Genomic DNA, 21,958 nt, shown 5'->3' with positions numbered 1-21,958 from the left:
TTTATTCTCTGTATCTTAGGGCATGTTTGGTCCATCAGATGGTGACATTAGTTCTTAAAAAAACAAATGAAAAGCTTTATGGCTTAGTTAAAAGTAGGTTACCTATCTTAAGGGTGGTGCCTCCAAGGAGTTCCATATAACTCAAAAGCAATGGGCCTCCACAACCATAAATGGATGAAAAAGAAGAGAACAGAAAGAAAAGGGTGGTTTAGGTTGTGGAAAATCTAAGGAAAGTTGAGATAAGCCCCTCACACTTTCAGGAAAAAGCATCATCTATCTATGAGAAAGAAAGAAAAAAAGTAGTTTTGTGAGTTAGGTCATAAAGAAAGTGACCCAAAAAGATGTTATAACTTAGGGCAATCATACAAAAACCTATCATCTTGATGTCCTGTGATGGTTCCATGAAATTCACAAGTCTTAGGAAATAATAATTCCTCTCTAAAACCAAACTGACAACTCCTGCCATTCCGGCTATTGAATTTGAAGACTGTAATTTCATCATGGCATCCGTACTAAGCCAACTACCTTTTTTTTTTTTTTATATGGAAACCAAGTCTAAGTACTTCAGTTATTGCATGTTTAGTAGATATGGGTCCATACTCCATACTCCTTTGAGCTTTGCTTAAAGAAAGTATTGAGAAGCTCATCTCCACAGAAATGGAAGTATTTCAATAGACAAACTTGCAGGTTTTTAGGACCCACCATTTCATGGTAGGTTGTAGATAATCCAGCCTAATGGGGTGGTATATGTTTCGCATTCTTTGTGCTGGTTGGAAGATTACAAAATGTTGCATTTCAAAAAGTAAGCATCAATCTAATTGTTGTTTAGAATTAACAGTGCAGCTGAACAACAATTTTTGGGGTGTTAATCACAATGGCTTGGAAGTCTCTTAAATTTCTATGTCAATTAAGAATTGGCCTACCCATTAACACTTAAAACAGAATTAAATTTTAGCTTCCAATATTTTGATTGATTTCTTTTTTCTCAACCAAGGAAGTTTTCACCTGCTTAGATGGCTCAACTTGGACCATTCATTGTAAAAATTTAAACAGAATTTCAATTAAAATTCTTTAGAACTGATAAAAAAAAGAAAAGAGTGGCCCATCCTTTCAAATCTAATCGTCAAATCTTTCAAGTAGCAGCTACAGAATAAGCAAATTTCATATTGTGGGAGCTAAGAGATAAGAATATCTACAAAGGAAACAAAACAAAAGAAACCCACTTGAATCCCACGCCATTCACAGAGCAATGCAACAACAGAGAGTCATACCTAAATTAAATAGTCGACTGTGTATGAGAGAGAGAGAGAGAGAGAAAGAAATCTATACCTTGCAAATATGTGGAAGAAACTCGATAATACATTTAGAGGGTAGCTGCCTCCTTCTTAGTGGGGATGCGCTTTCCTTGTTGCTTTCTTAGGTTTTGGCTTGAAGGCAGGCTTCGATTGCGGTAAGTGGATCAAGATGAAGAAGGCTCTCTAGATTGAGTCTGACCTTCCACGGTTTGACTAAGTCAATAAAAACAGAGGGAGCTGCGGTGAAGAATGCCGAGTTTACTTCGAACTAGGAGTCAGCCAGCATCCCGGCGGGTTTTGAACGACGATTCCATAGAGAAGAGGCGCGCGGGTAGCTCAGAGGTGGGGAAGCGAGATATAGAGAAGGGGGTTAGGGTTGGGGTTGAACAGAGGACGATCGAGGGTTCCAAGAGCGAGAGAAGAAAAGCCAGATAGATCGAGAGGGAGAGGGAGAGGGAGGGACAGAGAAGAGAGTGGGTCGTGGTTTAATTTCGTGCGCAATTTAGACAAACCGCGCGCGACAAGTTTAATTGGTTTCAAATTTATTTTACAATCACAAGTTTGAAATTTGAAAAGATTTACTTAATCCCGTAATTATTGTTTATAAGTTTCAAGAAAAAATTAAACTGATTTTACGAAAATACCCCCAACAGCAATTTTCTCAATCCTAAACAACCTAGATGTATTTGATCTATCTTCAGTACAATGGATCGTTCTCCTCTCAAGTTCCCTGCCCGGTCAGGTGCGCAGTTTCCTCTCATAGGGGGTGAAAATGACAACCTCACCCCTGCCCGAACACATTGCCCGAGTGGGGTGAGGTCATCATTCCCACCCCTCTTGTGAGAGGAACCTGCGCACCTGACTGGGTAGGGAACCTGAGAGGAGAAAAATTCGAGTACAACCGGCTTCATTGCGATTTATTTGGGTTTGAACTTTGAAGAAACTAGAATTTAATGAATGTACTGCTCAACCTATGGAGTGGAGACAGGTATGTCCTCTTGTGCTCCCCATTCAGTCCAAGATTCATCAAACAGCGACATCAGACTTCCCAAGTCGATGGAGACCCTGTAAGGTGATCGTAAGCGATTTTTTATCCTCTATTGTTCGTAATCCTGAATACACTTTAGCAGATTGATTACGTTTCTCATTCAAGGTTCAAAATCCAAGTATCGGATTTGGTACCGATTATAGCCGAAATCTTTCCGGATCTGGATCAGATAGGTACAAATCGGTCAGGATCGGTCAAAAAAACTCTCAAAATCGCTCAGAGTTAGTGGGTGTTGTGGTTTTAAGGGCTTATTCTAAAGTTTTGGGAACTGGTTTTAATCTGGATTGGAATCAAAAGGGACCAGTTCAGCCCTGATTTCGACTTCAAAATCCTTGATGGAGAGGGGAGTTGACAGTGTAGTGTAACCTCCACTATTAGCTTAGAGATACTTTTTTCCTTAGAGAAAATTTAAAAATAAAAAAATTAAAGATTCAAAATATATACCACGTACACTGTTTTTGTTTTCCTTGATGGTCTTCCAAAACGTTTGAATCCACAACATCCTGGTATTTGTTTGTGCAAAGGCAAGTATTGGAAGGAAAGTTAGGATGGATGGGTTTTGGGTTCTCTTTTATGAGTAAGCTTCCTTTTCCCTGGTTCCTTGGCCCATCGGTATTTATAACCATTCACACTCTCTTTAAGAGATATGTCTCAAGCATAGTTATCAAGGCATCGCCATAACGTTCAGGCGATATTATAAGGTTAAGGCGAATGGACACCTTATGATATGTCACAAAGGCGAGCGCTTTGGTCTCAAAGGCATCGCCTTAGGACGCCTAGTCTTCTGGACGGTCGCCTTAAGCTCTTTTCTTTTTTATTTGCTGTTTTAAATTTTTTTTATGCTGTTTAAGTTATTCTAATTGACATAATTTTGTTGGTTTTATGGTTTTGGTTCCATGCTTATCAAGCATGGAATCATAGGTTAAAAAAAAAAAAAAAAAAAAAAACCTATATCGATTTCACTCATGACTCACCGTATCACCCATAACCCTTTTGATCGAAAAGAAAAAAAAGAAAGGTAATTTACACATACCACCCCTGATGTTTGATGAAAATATAATTTTATCCCTTAATTTGGGAAAATTCTACGTACACCCTGAGATTTGCAAACGGTAACAAATAAGCCCATTCCGTCAGTTCATGATTAACAGTGTTAAAACCAAAAGATAAAGTTACAAAAATACCCCTTCTTGAAATAAAAAAAAAAAAACCCTGCAACTCATCTTCCCGTATCCTTGTGGGGAACAACATGGAAGCCATTAAAACTTGGGATTTCCAGTAAATTTACTAGAATTGAGTCAAACCATAGACCATCAACCATGGAGACATCAGAAGCAAACCCATTCAAAACTATGGAGAATGCAAGAATTTGTGGTTTCGAACTCCGAAACTCCACCCCATCTGTGGTTTCGATCGGTCTAATTGTCTAAAGCCCCACCCCATTTGTGGTTTCGAACTTCGAAACTCCACCCCATCTGTGGTTTCGATCTCCGAAACTCCATCCCTCTCTAACTTCGATTTCAAACACGTTTCTTGTTCTTGAGCTTAATCACTTGTTTCGGTGTTTTGGAGTTGAAAGAAATTTCTTGTTTCTTTTTCCCCACCTTCTATCAGCTACAGGTTTCGAGCTCGAATCCTATTCGATAATCTTCCTGTTTGGGTTTCGCATCCTTAAACTACCCTTCACGTCACTACTGACTTCTGCGGTTCTTGTGGTCTGGAAAAAAGAAGACACGTACATCAAAGAGGTTTGCTTGGAGGGATTCAAGTCATATGCCACGAGGACAGTAGTTCCAGGTTTTGATCCCTACTTCAATGCCATCACTGGACTCAACGGTTCGAGAAAGTCGAACATTCTTGATTCCATATGCTTTGTCTTGGGGATCACAAATCTGCAGCAGGTCCGGGCTTCGACTCTTCAGGAGCTTGTCTACAAGCAGGGTCAGGCTGGAATTACCAAAGCCACCGTCTCAATTGTGTTCGACAATTCTGATCGAAGACGAAGTCCTCTTGGATATGAAGATTGCCAAGAGATCATAGTCACGCGACAGGTAATGCGGGTTCTTCTGTTTTTCCGAAACTCCACCCCATCTGTGGTTTCGATCAAACCCTAACCCTAAACTCAGATTTGTTCGCCTGTAATGGGGCAATCTGTCGACCAGATCTTGAGTGAGATGGGCCAATTTGTTGGACTATCTCTACAATTTCAACCCTTGCCAAGATCTCGAAATCCCAAGTTTGAATGGCTTCCATGGTGTTCCCTATCAGGATACCTGCAATTCATCTTCCCTAAATCGGGGTATTTTTGTAATTTTACTTTTTGATTTTAACACTGTTAGTCATGAAAGAACGGAATGAGTTTAATTGTTAACGTTTGCAAACCTCAAGGGCGTACGTAGAATTTTCCAAAACTGGGGATAAAATTATCCTTTCGTCAAACTTCAGAGGTGGTATATATAAATTACCCAAATAATTAAAAAAAGAGAATCTGCGAAAGTGGGAAAGTGCGAAAGAGAAAAGGAGAAAGAAGCAGCGGCGACTCACGACTGTCGCGACTCCCTCAGACGTCACTCCTCAGTCCCTCTTAGTCTCAGAAGATTCCACCGGCGTCCGGCGAGGCGGCGACATCTCCAGCCTTGTAAGTATTGTGCTCTTTTTTTTTGTTCTTTTTTCCTTCTAAACCTAAACCCCTTCTAACCTCTCCACTCTCCATCTCCAGCGGTCTAGCCTCAACCTCCACCGGCGTCCAGCGAGGCGGCGACATCTCCAACCTACGGGTAGATTCTTTCAGGTATGTTTCTTCCTTCGCCTCCCTTTTTTTGTCCTTCTTCTTCGTCTGCTTCTCCTCCTCCTCTGTTTCTGGCTTCAATTTTTTTGTTTCTTTTTTTCTTCTTTCGGTGTCCTCTTCTTCTCCTTCTGGTTCCTGATTTCTTTTGGTTTTTTTTTTAATGCTTCTTCGGATACTTGAGTGGCTCCATCTGATGGCACCCTGGCATTCCTCGTTGAAACCTGGCTTCTGCTAGTGGTGGCCGGTGGGTTTAGCTGCTGCTGTAATTTCTGCGATTCAATGTAAATTATGCATTTCTTAGTATAATTTATGAAATGCATCTGTTATTATAAGTTATTCAATCTGTGATTATGTAACTATTTATTCTGTGATTATGTGAGTAAGTAATTATGTGATTCATTAATTTTTTAATTTTGTGATCATGTGATTCACTGATTTTGTAATTTTGTGATTATTCTATTTTGCAATTCCTTGATTATGTACTTCAATTCTTTCATATTTATTTAGTATATAAGTAGCATTATATAATAATTAATATGCTATTTGTGCCTAATAAAATGGTGATATAAAAAAAAAAGAACGCTAGAACGCCTTGTTCGCCAAGGCGACGCCTTTCGGCCACCCTATCGCCAAGACACTTAGGAAGGCCCTCAAACGCCATGGTTCCCTTGCCGCCTTGATAACTATGGTCTCAAGTTGGCCATCACTCTCCTTCCTGCAAAGCGTCGCACTGCCACACTATCATCTCCGCTGAAACCCCCCATCTCTCAATCCCCCCTGCTTTCATGTAAACCCAATACCCCAGCATCGCCCTCTGTTGCTTTGCATCCTATTTCCTAAATACCCGAACACTCTCCCAAATCGCAAACCTCAAAATCCAAATCGCATATCACAGAGTAATCTGTAAGGGGTTGTTTGTTTACGGGGACATCGGTGGGGGTGGGAAGGTGCTAATGTGGCACTCAAAATCCCACTCCAACTTTGTTTGGTAAAGCTGGGGTTTGAGGCTTCTCATTAAGTGTCTAAGCTCTCCCTCAACCTTTGGATTCCATGCCGCCTGAAACCCAATTAATCTACAAATTTCTCTAACTAAATGGTGTCTGAATACATCTTCATCAAATTCTTCAACTTTTTTAGGATATTCATTCTGCTGCCTATTATTATCAAACAAACCCAAAACCCTAAAATTATCCTCCTCATCTCCTTCTGTGCTTTCAATTTCATCATCTATTACTTCATCTTCATCAAAACCATATTGTCTAAACAACCCTTTACCGTTTTTCTATTCAATTCCTTCCTCCAATTCTTCCATGCCATAACTTTCCGCAGATAGGGCATAAATACCATGCCTTGAGTTGGAATTGGGATCAAGGGTACCGGAAGAAAATGATGAGGCAAATATGGTATGTTCATTCAGAATAGTTGGGGAAATGACACCATTAGTGAGTTTGTTGGGAAGCTCTGGACCATCAATGAATGCACACCAATGGATGAAAACCCTAGAATTATGAGAAATTTTATGTTCTCCTTGACGAACTTTTAAATTGGGGAACATAACAGCCATTCAGACCTAGTTTGGTTATATTTCTTCAAAATGATTCTGCATATAATTGAAATTTTCTGGTTTCGAATTAATTGGAGAGGTTCCATTCTTCTAATTGCATTTGTTAAATACATGTGATCTGCCTTTATTAAAACAACACCGCATTTAGGAAATCCATTTGCTAATTCTTTCTTGTTGAATGTCTCTTCAGGAGATATGTCTCAATCAGGGTTTAAATTATAAACCAATCAGCATTTCCTAATTAGGTTACTGCAGATGGACTTCAAGTAATTTAGAAGTTATCTTGAATTTGTTTGATTCTGCCATTCGTTCACTTGGAGCAGGGATGAGTTCATTGAGGTTATATGGACCTTCTTGAATACAACCCTTTTAGCACATCGGGCTTTAATTCCTTTGACATCACCACTTCATGCATCTCCCTTAGTAACAAATGGAACCATTTCTTGTACTCATCGCTATAAAGCTCCCTTTCATCTCATGTACCACATATCCCCAATGATTTTTACATCCCCATTATAACAAAGATCTAATTTATTTATATATCACAATTTCAAATTAAGTTAAAGTTTCACTGTAAATCCTTATCTGCTCTGCATCTTTTTCAGTTATTCCCAGATTGAGGATGTTATTTAGGTTATTGCAAGATTCTTTCTCTTAATCCGAAACAAACAGGTTGAATTATAAATTAATAAACCATTAGAAAAGTTCACAGCTTCCAATTGTCCTCTCAATTGTATCCTTACACCCTTTTATCCATCTTCTCCATCTCACACTGAAACCTTTCACTTTCAAAGAAAATTTAAAAAAATCCAAGGAAACATTGTCATATGCCTTTTCCAAATCAAGTTCAATAACCAAGCCTTTCTCACTCGAGCAATTTAATATCTTCCAGACACTCATTGGCCCATATATCCTACCAAGAATTTGTCTTTTCTGACAAAACTGCTTTATTTGAAAAAATCACACATTCTAACACTTCCCGAGTCTCCTAGACGAGTTTTGCAATGATTTTGAGCAAGCTAGAGATCAAGGTGATAGGTTTGAAATCTTTAGGGTTGTTGGCCCCTTGTTTTCTTGGGGATTAAAGTCTCAACCCCCCTCCCCTCATGAAATTCTATACTTTCAGTTAGTTATCTTTAATGAAAGCCCATAAATAAATCTGGACATGATAAGTTTTCAACTGCAACTAATGATTAATGCGCGATTCTTCAAACCCATGGTTAAAAAACAGAAACATAATCCATCAGCTTAGTACAATGCCAAAATATGATTTCCCATCCAGCAACAATCTACCTCTAACAACACACTGTATTACAGGAGAATGTCGTAAGCTAATATGCTAACCTCTGTCTTATTGTGAAAATATTGTTCGTGTAAGAATTTGTATTCAAGATACAAAGTTGTGATATGTTAATTGTTAGCAATTATCGATTATGGATAAATGAAGAATTAACTGATTAATGTGAACTTATTTCAGACAAACTTCTACCTTCCCATGACAGTTCATTCTTTAAAACTGCTAGAAGGAAGCGCCCCTGGATTTCAATGACTATCCTTGCACCCCACCCCCAGAAAAAGAAAAAAAAAATATATGCACTACATCGGGTGACATGAGAATTTATGATAAGCAAACTGAACATTCTCACACGTATAAAATCGTACCCATTAAGTGAGAACATCGTACCAAAATGCAAAAAATCCAAAAAAATGCATTTTCCTTATAACACTTCCAAGAAGGAAGGAAAATGAACTAAATAAGAGAATCTGTAGACCCTTACTTATCTCGATGACAAGACTTATAGCTCATTTAGAGTCCATTCTGTCCATTCAACACTTGAATATTCTCAGAAATGGGACAGAAATAGAAATAGAAATCATACCAAAGAGAGCCCAAGTCTCTCTTCCCCTAGGTACTTTCTTCTCTCCCCCTTATATTAAATCTCTCTTTCCCAAATTACTCTTTGAACATTATTCTGTTTATTAACTTTCTAGGAAAACAAATGGATCCTAGGATAAAAATTTCCACTGGAGACTAAGAAGTAAGAAAAATAAAAAATTAGAGGGGAAGACTACTTACTCTTTGGACATTGTTGTGAACAGCCCAGCAATGGAGAAAGCAGTTGGTCTTTTCAGACGTTCCTTCAGTCTTATCAGAAGCTTCAGTACTTTTGCTCCTACTTCAAATGCAGCCACAGCAGTGGTATCAAAGAAATCAAAGCATAGGAAGAAGAAGAACTTCTTTGAAGTTTCTCAATTTCTTCCCAATTGGGGTATTGGATATCAAATGGCTAAGAGTCACTGGGTTGGAGTATCTTACCAGATTACAAAGATCAACCTCTATAAGGTTTCTTGTTTCTCTGTTTGTGTCCTCTGAATCCCAACAAAACCAAAAAAGAAAAAATAAATAAAATAAAAAGAAGCCACCATTTAAAATTTTTTTTCCTAGATTTTTCGTTTTCAGGTTTGTTTGGTGTGGTTTGTTGCAGGATGGACGACATGGTAAGGCATGGGGAATTGTCTACAAAAATGGTGAGTTTTGTTTCCTTTTAAGGTTGTGAGTTTCTAGTAAGGTTGATACTTGATATTTTCCTTTGATTCTTGCGACTTGCTGTATTTCTCAAAAGTAATATGCAAGGTTTGTGTTAAAATAGTGGTTGTGGAAACCAATATTTTTTTAATAACAACTCTAAATTGTGCCCATAATGTCTTCCCTTGATCATACTTTGCATGCTATGACATCATCTTCTGACATAATGTGTTAGCCAAAGGGGAGTTATGGAGCGTTTGAATATAGGAGGATGTGCATTGTTGAGCTTTTATAGTTGGCGAGGCAAATCATGTGTTAGCTGATAATACAATAATAGTGTTGAGTGCCTATCTATTTATTATGCTACTGAGGACTGATGTTAAAAAATTAATGAAATTACTTTATACCATCTGAATTTAGGTTGGAAAGAATTTTACTAAGTTTACTAATTATGTTGAGATAATTATACTGTCAGTCATTAAAATCATCACTGTAGTTTATGAGTCATCCAAAGGGTCATGATTATTAGAACTCTAGATATATCTAATTTAAAGGAATTAGAAAATGAAAGTTTGCTAGAAATGAAACATGAAGTAAAGCTACCGGTAAGAAGTATGTACGTAAATCTAGTTATGCAGGCAGGAGCAACAGATCCAATAAGCTTGCAGCAGGTAATGGACCCAATCAAAGGAAACTAGGGCTTCTTGGGAAAGTCATTTGGATCAGATCTGATTCTGATCAGAATCAAATAGTAGAATAGGTTATGTGAACAGTCGAGAGAACTTGAAATCAGAAACATAGTTGTTATGGTTGTTTCCTTGGCACCGGCACATTGCTAGCAATTGTGTCCAGACATGTCCAAGTTGAGGTGACCAGTTGCCTTATGTCAGAGACTCAGAGACCAATTTCAGTCCAAAAATAGGGAAAATAAAGGGGGAAGGGGGAAAAGGGGGAAAAGGGGAAGAAAAGGGGGGCAAAATGAAAAGGAAAAAGAAGATAAAGAATGAGAAAATATACATGGTACTCAAATCAGTGCAAGGAATGGGGCATATTTCCTTCAAATATGGTGCTCACCTAGGCGCCAAGACACCTGGCAGCCACCATGACTCACCTTGGCACAGTGACAACAATGATCAGAGCCATTATAGATTCAATAGTACCATTGGAAGGGGATTCAGGAAACATGATCCATTTGTTCCAATCTGACATTGTTACACCATGGAGGTTTGCCCATGTAATAAGGCTCATTAAATCCACAAATTCAAGCCGGAACTGCTTGTTCACTGGAGACCGAGATCAGCCAACACTATAGCAGGCCGATTGGCCAAAGACGAAGGGGTTTATAGGACTAAGGTTGACTTTATAGACTAAGGTTGACTCAATGGGATACAGTACCCCTGCAGGACTAGTGTGTGTGGATTCAAATATGCTATAATTCTTGTTGTGGGTTTGTTTGGTCTTCTGTTTTGGCTTCTTTCAGATACTTGTACTCTCTAATCATATTCATATATCAATGAAATTTGCTCTTTTCTATAAAAAAATGTATTTAGAGAAAATAGAAATCACACAATTTTCTGCTAGATCAGCAACAGATATAGAAAGGTAGCTTCCGATCAGACACTGATAAAACGTGTGTCAAAGAAAGGAAGAAGAAAAAACAGACCTTTGTAATCAACAGCAGAAATAAAATAAGGAGTAGAGACAAAAGGAAGGAGACTGATAGGAGAAAATAAGGGCCAATAAAAGTAGAGAGAGAGAGAGAGAGAGAGAGTGAGTTGTGTTCCCTAGGTGGTGCTAGGTGCCAAGGCGGTTTTCTAGGTCCTAGATGACCTAGACGACCGGCTGCCAAGTTTTCTATGTGCCAGGTTACAGAAACGATGGAGAAAGTGGAGACAGAAGGTAAAATGTGGGAAAAGGGAAGTAAAGGGCTAAGGATGGCAGAAGAAGAAGAAGATGCAGCCACAGAAGCTTCCCTGAAACTGAACCAGGTGGAACTAGCAGAACCAGTCCTGAAACTGGATGGCCTTCTGAGGTCATAATCAGAAGGATGAGTTGCCCTCAGCCAAGGAACAACTCCCTAAAATCTTAGGCGGAACTGAGTTGAATCTAGGGTGCTCTAACAATTTCTTCTCAGGCCAGATGTACCGTCCAGAACAGAGTACATCTGAGAAAAATTAAAAAAGAAAATCAAAACTAAGAAGGAGGGGAGAAGGAAGATGAAGAATATGGAGGAGAGGGGAGGTACGTACCTAGAACTCCGGCTACAACCACCAGCGACACCACCTCTTCCTTTTTCGATCACATCAAAAAAGGAAGAAGCATTTTTTAGATTATAAGTTTAAAGCAGATATGTTTTTAATTTTGTACATTGCCCCGTCGTATATACAAGTAAAAGGAGCGAAATTTTCATTTTATATATAAGCCCTTCCTCAGTTACATCTTAAAAGGAAAGAAATATTATATTTTACATCTAAACCCCCCTTCTTTCTATATGCATGCCTTAGTCACCTCAGTGCCAATGCAAGGTCCCTGGCCACCGCCTAGGTTCACAGAACAGAGTAAGAGTCTGCCTGCCTGCCATCAACCCAACAACTTCACTTAGCAGAAATACCCCTGAATCTATTATATTAAAGTAAAAAAACCCTGATAAATAAACCTGTGACAACCATACCCCTGTACACTACTTAATATATTAACACATCTTAAGTAGGGCCACCTTGTATAGTTACATGCCAGATTTGTGCTCTTCAATCATATGGCCCACCTTGTATTCCACATTTTCTCTTGTATTTTCAATGGTTTGGACTTTCTCAGAGTTTTGTGTTTTTTCACCATTTTTCTTTATTTTATGTTAAACATGTGGAGGAGTCATATTGGGCTCAAACTTGGCACATAAGTAAGGGGAGAGTGGGTCATACCTGTCAATAAATTTGGGACCCCCTGACCTGCCACATGATAGAAAAAGCTGCTGTTACTGCACTTGGTGCAATCATGCACGCCTAAAAATTTTCTGACTTATTGGGAATACACAGATGCTTTAAAAACCGTTCATTGGTTTGCAGACTGGTGGGTCTGAATGAGCCTATCATCTGGACTGTCCAGAGTGAATGGTGGGATTGTCAGGCTGTGGGGTTTTATGGTGGATTTTATATTTAACAAATTATCGACAGAGACCTATTGCAGCTTTATTTGTATCCTTGTTTATATGGGAAGAGTATGACCTCAAATAGAGCTGATTGGAGGGCAAGGATCCATGTAGCCGACCCCATTTAGTTGGGATAAGGCTGAATTGTTGTTGTTGTTGTTTATATGGCAAGAGTCTTCGTGTTTTTTTTATACAAACCACTTAAGGAAGCCTTCTTATATGTCCCACCATGACATGTAGCAATTCTGACTGTTAAATAGATATTGAATGTTTGCATTGGCCACATAAAAATTTCAGTGCCAAATTCTAACATATAACCCCGCCCCCCCATTTATTGGTATGATCCATTGTCTTTGCAGTTCCTTTCTTTCAACACTTTTTCAAAAGTTCGAATCTTTAGTGGATGTTGATAGCTTTATTTCACCATGTGGTCATCTCCATCAGGGCTAAAAATGGGGCCGTACTTATCAGTAAACAACATGGGAATTTACTCTCCATCTTGAAATTTTTGTTTGTTATGTCTATGATTTTCATTAGAAAAAATGTTCTATGGTGAGGTTGTCTATGTCTTTGTTATTCACGCGAGATCCTCCATGCATCTGCATGTGTGTTTGTCCATGCTACATGGAAATGAAGTTAATGTTTCCAAATCTTCTGAGAGATCATAGCATGGTTTCCCCACCACTGGCAGAATGATCCAACTCCAGGGTTTGCTGTAATTAACTTCCATTAATGGGTAGCCTAGCTAGATTTCAAATCAATGATCAAAGCATTTACCTTGGAGGTTGTGACTCGAAGCAACATCTTAACAATAATTGAAGTAGGGATAAGACAATGCAGTTGCTGAGGGTATTTATCCTTTTTAGACTTCTTTTGCTTTCTTTCTGTGTGTGTGTGTTTTTGTCCTTTTGGATAGGTTATTTTCTAAATGCTTTGTGCTTGATTATTGAGGATATTATGGTCTTTCTCATTTGGATTTCACATGTGATATCAATCTCCACCGAGTATGGAAACTCATTTGGAGAATCCTTCTTTATTTTGACATGTGCTCCACATGTGATATGGAATCTCGTCAAGAATGGCAAACTGATTGTGAAGCTGATTGTAATCTTTTGTAATCTTTATATTTCATGCATTTTTGTATTTCCTTGATTCTCTTTCCTTCTTTGAGTCAATCAAGGATTCAATCTCTTGTAATTTTATTTATACTCTTCCATGAAGAGTGAAGAATCTAATGCACAAAATATTTCAGCATCAATATGGTATACAGAGCTTCATAAGCTCCCAAGAGCTGCTCTTGATCCCATTCTTCTTTTTTTTTTTGTTTCCTCCTACCCTCCTCTCTAATGGTCGACGATGCCAACTCCACCACTGCCGCCAACGCCATCTCTCCCCCTGATGGCTCCACTCTCTTACCCTCTCCTACTTTTCCTAATGCCCATCAATCCATCATTACATCTCCTTGAAATTAACTTCCAAGAATTTTTTGTTCTGGCAAACCCAGATTGAACCGTTTCTAGATGGGCAGGGCCTCTTTGGTCACCTTGATGGCACGACACTATGCCCGATGGATCCGACTGAAGCTTCTCGTTGGCATCGTCAGGACTCACTAATTCGGAGTCTCCTTATTGCATCTCTCTTTGAAGAGGTGTTTTCTTTTGTGATTGGCAAAAGAACCAGTCGTGAAATATGGCAGACTCTCTTTACAGCTTTCTCTTCTCCATCTGAGAGTAGGATAATGTCTCTCAATATGGCCCTTCAGGATCTCAATCAAAAGGCTGATGAACCTGTTTCACAGTTTTTGCAGCGTTCGAAGGCAATTGCCACTGAACTCAATGCCGCCGGTCAGGCCTTGCACCCCAATACCTTTAACATGCATATATTTCGTGGATTGAAATCTGATTTTCGTGACATTGTCTGTTCCCTTCTGACTCGCACTTATCCCATTGAGTATGATGACTTACATGCTATGCTCCTAAGCCATGAGTTCCTGCATGGCACATCTATGAAAAAGCTTGCACTTATAGATACTTTGCCTGCACCCAATCCTCCATCCACCAACACTGATCAATGATCTCCTGGCTCTGGTGATGTAACTTCTTCTCAGCCCACACGTGCTGGCCGTGGCCGCGGAGGTAGGGGACGTGGTGGTTATTTTGGCTCCAATTATGGCCGGTTTTGGTGCTCAATCTGCAGGCAAACCAATCATAATACAGACCGGTGCTTTTATCGTCAGCAGTCAGGCTATACACCTACCGCCGATTACACATACCCAGCCTCTCATTCGCCCTATGGCCATCCCAATCCACCTCTTTTACCAACCCCACCTCCATCCCATGCATTACCCATGTACCCTGATACAAGTGCCACTCAACATGTCACTCCTGATCTTCATTCCCTTTCGCAATATGATGAATACACATGTTCGGATCAAGTCCATGTCAGTAATGGTAAGGGCTTACCAATTTCTAATCTTGGTTATTCCCCTTTTCCTACTACTTCTAGAAAAACTTTTCATTTAAATAATGTGCTCCATGTTCCATCCATGCCTAAGTGTCATCTTTCTGTTAATCAATTTAGCCGTGTCAACAATGTTTTCTTTGAATTTCACCCTTTTCATTTTCTTGTGAAGGATCAGGTAACCAAGTCAACCCTGGTGTCTGAACCGAGTAAAGGTGGCCTTTACGAGCTTTCTCCTTTGCCCTCTCCTTTTGCTAATGATGTTGTTCGTACCTCTCCTAATTTATGGCATCGTCGTCTTGGCCATCCCCATGAGCGCCTTCTTCGTTCTATGTTGCGTCTTGATAATTTGTAGTGTCAATCGTCCTGTTTTAATTTTTGTAGTGCTTGTCAATTGGGCAAGGCAAGTCGTCTTTCTTTACCCGTTATTACTAGTAGATGTCTTTTTTCACTTGAACTTATTCACAGTGATGTGTGGGTACCTTCTCCTACCCGTTCTTGCGACGGTCATCGTTATTATGTAATATTTGTGGACAATAATACGAAGTTCATTTGGTTTTACCCTCTTGTGCGTAAGTTTGAAGTTTTTAATACTTTTCTCCAATTTCAATCACTTGTTGAACGTCTCTTTGACAGAAAAATAAAAGCTATTCAACCTGATTGGGGTGGGGAATTTGGAACCCTGCCTCCTTTTTTTTCTCAAGCATGGAATTTCTCATCATATCTCTGCTCCCCACACACATGAGCAGCAAGGCGTTGTTGAGCATCGTCATAGACACATTGTAGAGACGGGTCTCACCCTTCTTGCCCAAGGTTCTGTCCCACAAATTTATTGGCATTTTGCGTTTGAGACCGCTGTCTTTCTCATTAATTGTATGCAGTCTGTGCTCTCTAATGGTGTCTCTCCCTTCCAATTAGTTTTCCATAAAAATCCTGACTATTCTTTTCTTCGAGTTTTTGGATGCCTTTGTTTTCCATATTTACGCCCATATAATGTCCACAAAATGGACTTCAGTTCTTCTCCTTGTATTTTTCTTGGCTATAGTCCCTCTCATTCTGGATATTGATGTTTTGACACCCCCCCCCAAAAAAAAAAATCGGTTTTTTGTTGCCCGTTATGTTAGGTTTGATGAGTCGACCTTTCCTTTTTCAAAATACATTGTGGGTCCACCTCCTCCCACTGTGCCTCTTGTTGCGGCTCCTCAGGCTGGGGCTACTCTACGTGTCCCCCAGCCAGCCCCTCCCACGCTTGGCATGCCCTTAGCACAACCTATGACTCCACCTTCACCACCCTCCCAGACCTTGGCTGATCCGACCCTTGCACCCGACCCTGCACCAATGGCAGACCTATCCCCTTCTCCTCCAACTTCACCGCCTTCCCCACTCCCATGGCTGCGCCCTTTGAGTGAGCTTTACCAGCCTCACCCTCCACCTGACTCGGCTCACCCCATTCGCCTTTGGCCCCGCCCCCGTGCTTTGACTGCTACTAATGGCACTAATTCTATTGTTGAGCCTACTTGTTTTTCACAGTCAGTGAAAATGGAGGAATGGTGTGCAGCTATATCTGATGAGTTTAATGCCTTACTGCGCAATGGCACTTGGTCATTAGTGCCCTGGTCACCCTCCATGAATTTAATTGGATGCAAGTGTTTAGAATCAAAAGAAAAGCTGATGGCAGTATTGAACGCTATAAGGGCCACTTGGTTGCCAAGTGATCCACCAACAGCAAGGTCCTAACTATGGTGAGACATTCAGCCTAGTAATCAAGCCCACAACCATACGCAGTGTTCTTTCAGTTGCAGTTTCCCAAGGCTGGCCCATTCGCCAGCTGGATGTTCATAATGCCTTCTTACACATGCGGCTGCAAGAAGAAGTTTATATGTCCCAACCGCCTAGTTTTAATGACACGGCTCATCCTAACCATGTGTGCAAGCTTCAACGGTCTCTTTATGGCCTTAAGCAGGCCCCACGGGTGTGGTTTCATCTCCTTTCAGAATTCTTGATTGACCTTGGCTTCAATGGGTCCAAGGCCGACACTTCTCTTTTCATTCGTCGGCAAGGTTCTCATGTTTGTTATATTTTGATCTATGTGGATGACATTTTGGTCACCAGTAGTGATCCAACTTTGGTAACATTTCTGCTCCACCGATTATCCACTAAGTTCTCTATTAAAGTTCTTAGGGATCTTCATTTCTTTCTTGGCATTGAGGTGGTGAAACACCCTAAGGGGATTGTTCTTTCTCAGTCACGATATATTTCCGATTTGCTTCAACGCGCTGGTATGAGTGAATGTAAACCGGTCCACACTCAAATGGCTACGACCTTGAAATCCAGTGATTCGGGAGGTGCATCAATGCCTAACCTGATCGATTATCGTTCTGTTGTTGGGGCCCTACAATATGTGACTCTCACTCGCCAGACGTTTCCTTTGTCATGAATCGGGTTTGTCAATTCATGCATTCTCCTACCGTTGATCACTGGCAACTTGTTAAGCGGATTTTGCGTTACTTGAAGAGCACTAGCACCCATAGGTTACTCCTTGAGATCTCTCCTTCTAGGTCTTTACAGGCTTTCTCTGATCCGGACTAGGCAGGTGATGGCCTAGATTGCAAGTCTACGGGTGGCTTTGCAATTTTCCTTGGTCCGAATCTCATCTCTTGGACCTCTCGCAAGCAACGTACCGTCGCCCACTCCTCCAATGAGGCTGAGTATAAAGCCCTCCCTGATGCGTCTGCTGAGCTGATTTGGTTGGAATCATTATTTATGGAACTGGGCTTCCCTCTTCAAGGCCCTCCCATTCTTTGGTGCGACGTATCTTTAAGCCAACCCTGTGTTCCATGCTCGTACTAAACATGTGAAAATTGATTTCCACTTTGTTCGTGATCGTGTGGCCAAAACGTAACTCCAAGTACAATTTATTTCTACCAAAGATCAATTGGCTGACACTTTCACAAAAGCTCTTGGCACTACTCGTTTTCGGTTTCTACGGGACAAGCTGAAGATTCGAGTGCCTGAATCTCCACTTTGAGGGGGTGTATTGAGGATATTATGGTCTTTCTCCTTCGGATTTCACATGTGATATCAATCTCCACCGAGTATGGAAACTTGGTTGGAGAATCCTTCTTTATTTTGACATGTGCTCCACATGTGATATGGATTCTCGTCAAGAATGGCAAGCTGATTGTAAATCTTTATATTTCATGCATTCTTGTATTTCCTTGATTCTCTTTCCTTGTTTGAGTCAATCAAGGATTCAATCTCTTGTAATCTTATTTATACTCTTCCATGAAGAGTGAAGAATCTAATGCACAAAATATTTCAGCATCAATATTGATATACAAGTGCTTTTGCCCTTTTTAGTACTTCCATATGCCCTCCTCAGTCATGATCCTTATAGTTTATTCTCATTGACTTGTCAACTTCTCAATGTCTTACGTTTTCTTTTAATTCCCTATGGTTCTTTCTTAGAGCATTACCATTTCTTTGGATTTACTAGTGGAAGGGTCTCAAATGCAGGGGTCAAATTCATACAATTTCCCATGTGTTGGTAATCTCCCATTGTATTGCTCTGTTGTTCTGGATTTTTCAGTGCTATGTTTTTCCACTTCATTGACTCTGATGGAGCTGAAACTTGGAATGTGAGCAGGGACCTTGGGGTATGCATGTCCTCAAAATTTCAGCCCCATTCCACATATCACGTGGCAGAACTAGGTGCTTGTCTAGAGAGCCTCCCCAAATGTGCCTATCTGAAAACTATGCCGTCCTTTTCTTACAATTATTGAAGTATTGCAATCAGATTAGGCGTATTGGCCAGCTCCATCCGTTTTGGGATGGGAAGGCACCAGTCCATCTTATACTTTGCAAATAACTCATCAATGCCCAAGGATTGGGTAGGATCATGGTACTAAAACTCGGAACTCGATCCTGGGAAAAACTGAGTTGTCTCGAGATTTCTTGAGATCTCGGTTGAATTGGTGCATTTTTTTTTTCAACTCGAAACCTAGTTTTGGTGGTTTTAGACCTAGTTTGGGTCTGAAACTTCGTATTTAGCTTATTTTAGGTCATTTAAACACAATGGCACTATCAGATTTTGCAAAACAAAGTCCAAATAAGAGTTTCACTTCGAACCCTAGGTTGGTAGGCGACGACGTACTAAACTACCCTACTCAACACATAATTAAGTAATAGAAAGCAATCAAAACATTCAATTAATGTAAAACAACTTAAAATAAGCATTAGAAATGTTAAAGTGATACATCAAACTGTTTAACAATGTTACAACTATCATCAAATAAAATTTGATTGAATCACGCATTCAGTCCCCACTAGTGCCTCATAGTCTTCCCCTTCCCATATCATAGTGTTGTTGTACTGTTGCACATAGTTTTCTGCAACAATCATATAAGAGTTGTCATCAGCATATGTCAAGTCCCCTATCTTAGGGTATAGATGAGGCGGTTGCCATGAGGCGTGAGATCTACTGCTACTGTCCGGCAGGTTGTATGTTGAAATCCGGAGGTAAAATGAGCTCACAGCCTTCACAGGGGAAGAAAAGAGGTTTTGGACAGAACTCGATCGAGATATCTCGAATTCTGTCGAGTTACAATACTTTTAAAGGATAAGATGGGTCGAGATCTGGGTCAACCCGAGATCTCAACCGAGATATTGCACTTTTAGAACTCATATTAAGTTTCGTCTTGACCCCTTTGAAAATCGAGATTTCGGTTGAGATCTTGCGAGTTCTCAATCTATAGGTAGGATTGGGCCAGAAAAGACAATCTAGATCAGGATTGCAGCCTGATCCCATCTCTTAACATACAACAACAACTACTCAGCCTTATCCCAACTAAATGGGGTGGCTACATGGATCCCATCTCTTAACATGCGACCCATAAATGCTATTGCATCCTCTCACAGGGTTTGTCTTTGATTTATATTTAGACTACATTGACCTGATGCTTGTAAGAATTTCATGCAGGCGTGCCAGTTGCAGATGCTCCGAAAAAAATAAGTGGGGTTCATAAACGCTGTTGGAAGTATATTCCAGTTTCAAAGAAAGCAATAGAGAGCCCGCCAAAGCTGGAAGCTCAGTTAACTTGACGTTCTGTTTTGAATTTTCAAGGCTAATTTTCTGTACTTCCATCTTTGGTACAAGATTAAAATTTATGAAGTAGATCTTGAATTAGTGGGGTCTATACCATTGTTGTGGAGACCTATCACATCAGGTGATAAAAATTCTGTGTGCAAACTTTACTTCCTGAGTTGAAGAATGGGACTTAACAAATTAAACAAATCTGTATGGTTGGGTTAGGATTTACTTGACAGTTTTTGTGAATAGCTAGCTGCACGGAGCCCGACCCCCCATTTATTTATGGGTCTTTTAAATGTCATGACTGTAATGTGAATTGCAGTCATTTTCATGAGTCATGACAGGCCACACCAATATCAACCCAAAATGAGCATGCTATTCAAAGTCTTAAAAATATTATAAAATCTACCATTAATCTCTATTGCTATATATTGTTAGTTTGGACATGGTCACAATTTTAAACCGTGTTTTTCATTGCCTTCTCGTATTGGGCTGAAACTTACAGCTGTGACATGGTTCTGGGGTTCTCTATCCAAACTTGTGTTTTGGACTGGAACATCCAAATCTGGGACAACCAGATCTTGAAATTACCAGCTGAGCCTGAATCTGATGTGATCTGATAGTAGCTTTGGTTATATCACTTTCTTTTTGTATTTTGCTGCTATGGATGCTTCATCAGTGTTGAACCTTGAACACAAAAAATGAAACTTAACTGTTTGGATATTCTTTACTACTTGTTTAATCATTTTCTTGTCATTTAAGATGATTTTTGTTGTTGTCATACTAACCTAACATGATTAATAAATACGACATTTCATGTTTGGATTTGGGTTTCTTTATCATGCCGTGTTCATGTTAATCAACTTAATAAACAGAGGTTGTATTCAGGTTTGAGTCATTCTGAGGTATACTCAAGGTTTTGAAATGACATGAAACAATCACTAGACGAGCCAGTCACTCCTAGCCTAGCCTTGTGGCTAATAGTAGTAGAGCATCCTTATCAGTTTTGCATGAGGATGTTTAGTGGTAACATTTTTTGTTGTCAATTCAAATCTTCTGTAATTGAAATCCTCTATGGTAGGAAGTGAAGCAAACAGCTTTAAAAACCCTTATTCTCAAATTTAGAAAGCCCTCACCAAAGCATAAATACATCTGCCCTGGGCCTCACCAAGTCCCTTTTCCTTCCCTGTGAAGGAGTCTAAGCTTCTTCCTCCTCTGATCTCTCTGCACCCCTACTGTCTGTCAACATATTTTTACTAGATTCTGGCAATCAGTTGGCTTGAGAGTTTGCAGGTACAGATCAGGGTGCCCTCGATGCTAGTTTCCAGATTAATTTCTTGAGGATGAGAAGTCTGATTAGAGAGTTACTGCCAAGATTTATTGATTAGCTATTTTTCTTTGGTAGAGCTGTGTATGCTTTGAGTAAGTTAGGGTAAGGACAATGCTGTTCTGTTTAATTCCATATCCAGTTGTTGGAATATTTTTTTAATGAAAACCTGATGAGAATTGTTATCAAAACTTATCCTCTTTGTTTTCTATACCAAAAAGGTGTTTAAATAATTTGTTCTTTTGAATTCAACGTCTAATATCATTAGAATTTGGAAATTAAAACAAAGAGATTTAAAAAAAAAGACTAAAATGATCACATATAACACAGATTTTCCATTAAAAGTTTGTAATTGAAGTTATAAATCAACAGATTTAAACTATCAAAGGAGCAATATCTGATTCATGGGACCAGAAAACGCTAACTATGAGGCCATGAATGGCAAATATGAAGATGGAATGATTAACCATTACAGGTGTGGTTACTTGCATGATAATCTAATGGATTTCAATTCAGAAGGAATCTAAATTCTGAAGTTCAGATATGAGGTTTGAAGATCTTCCCAAGAAATCGACCCTCTGGGTAAACGAGTACTAAAATGAGGAACTATATTCCTTCTGAACTTTGCAGTACTGCCATAGCTAGATTTGCTGGTGGGCTGAGTTGTAGATCAAACTGCAGTGTCTTCTTCGGTAGTCATCAAGTGGGCATGCAA

General features: G+C 39.7%; 1 protein-coding gene across 1 annotated transcript; it reads left to right on the top strand.

Moving 5' to 3' along the window:
• The first annotated feature begins 8,746 nt into the window (after positions 1 to 8,746).
• Positions 8,747 to 20,738, top strand: LOC122639367. Its single transcript, XM_043832202.1, has 4 exons — positions 8,747 to 9,039; positions 9,182 to 9,224; positions 19,806 to 20,052; positions 20,543 to 20,738. Exons 1-3 carry the CDS (start codon positions 8,803 to 8,805, stop codon positions 19,925 to 19,927), a joined length of 402 nt encoding a protein of 133 aa, XP_043688137.1. The 5' UTR covers positions 8,747 to 8,802; the 3' UTR covers positions 19,928 to 20,052; positions 20,543 to 20,738.
• Positions 20,739 to 21,958: the final 1,220 nt, after the last annotated feature.

Source organism: Telopea speciosissima, chromosome 9 (assembly GCF_018873765.1).
Source record: "Telopea speciosissima isolate NSW1024214 ecotype Mountain lineage chromosome 9, Tspe_v1, whole genome shotgun sequence".
Classification (NCBI taxonomy): Eukaryota; Viridiplantae; Streptophyta; class Magnoliopsida; order Proteales; family Proteaceae; genus Telopea; species Telopea speciosissima.
This window is presented reverse-complemented; position numbering and strand designations above follow the sequence as displayed.

Coding starts and splice junctions, on each gene's coding strand:
- LOC122639367 (XM_043832202.1), top strand. CDS start 8,803: ATGGAGAAAGCAGTTGGTCTTTTCAGACGTTCCTTCAGTCTTATCAGA. Junction 9,040..9,181: donor CAAAGATCAACCTCTATAAG/GTTTCTTGTTTC, acceptor GGTTTGTTGCAG/GATGGACGACATGGTAAGGC. Junction 9,225..19,805: donor GGGAATTGTCTACAAAAATG/GTGAGTTTTGTT, acceptor AATTTCATGCAG/GCGTGCCAGTTGCAGATGCT.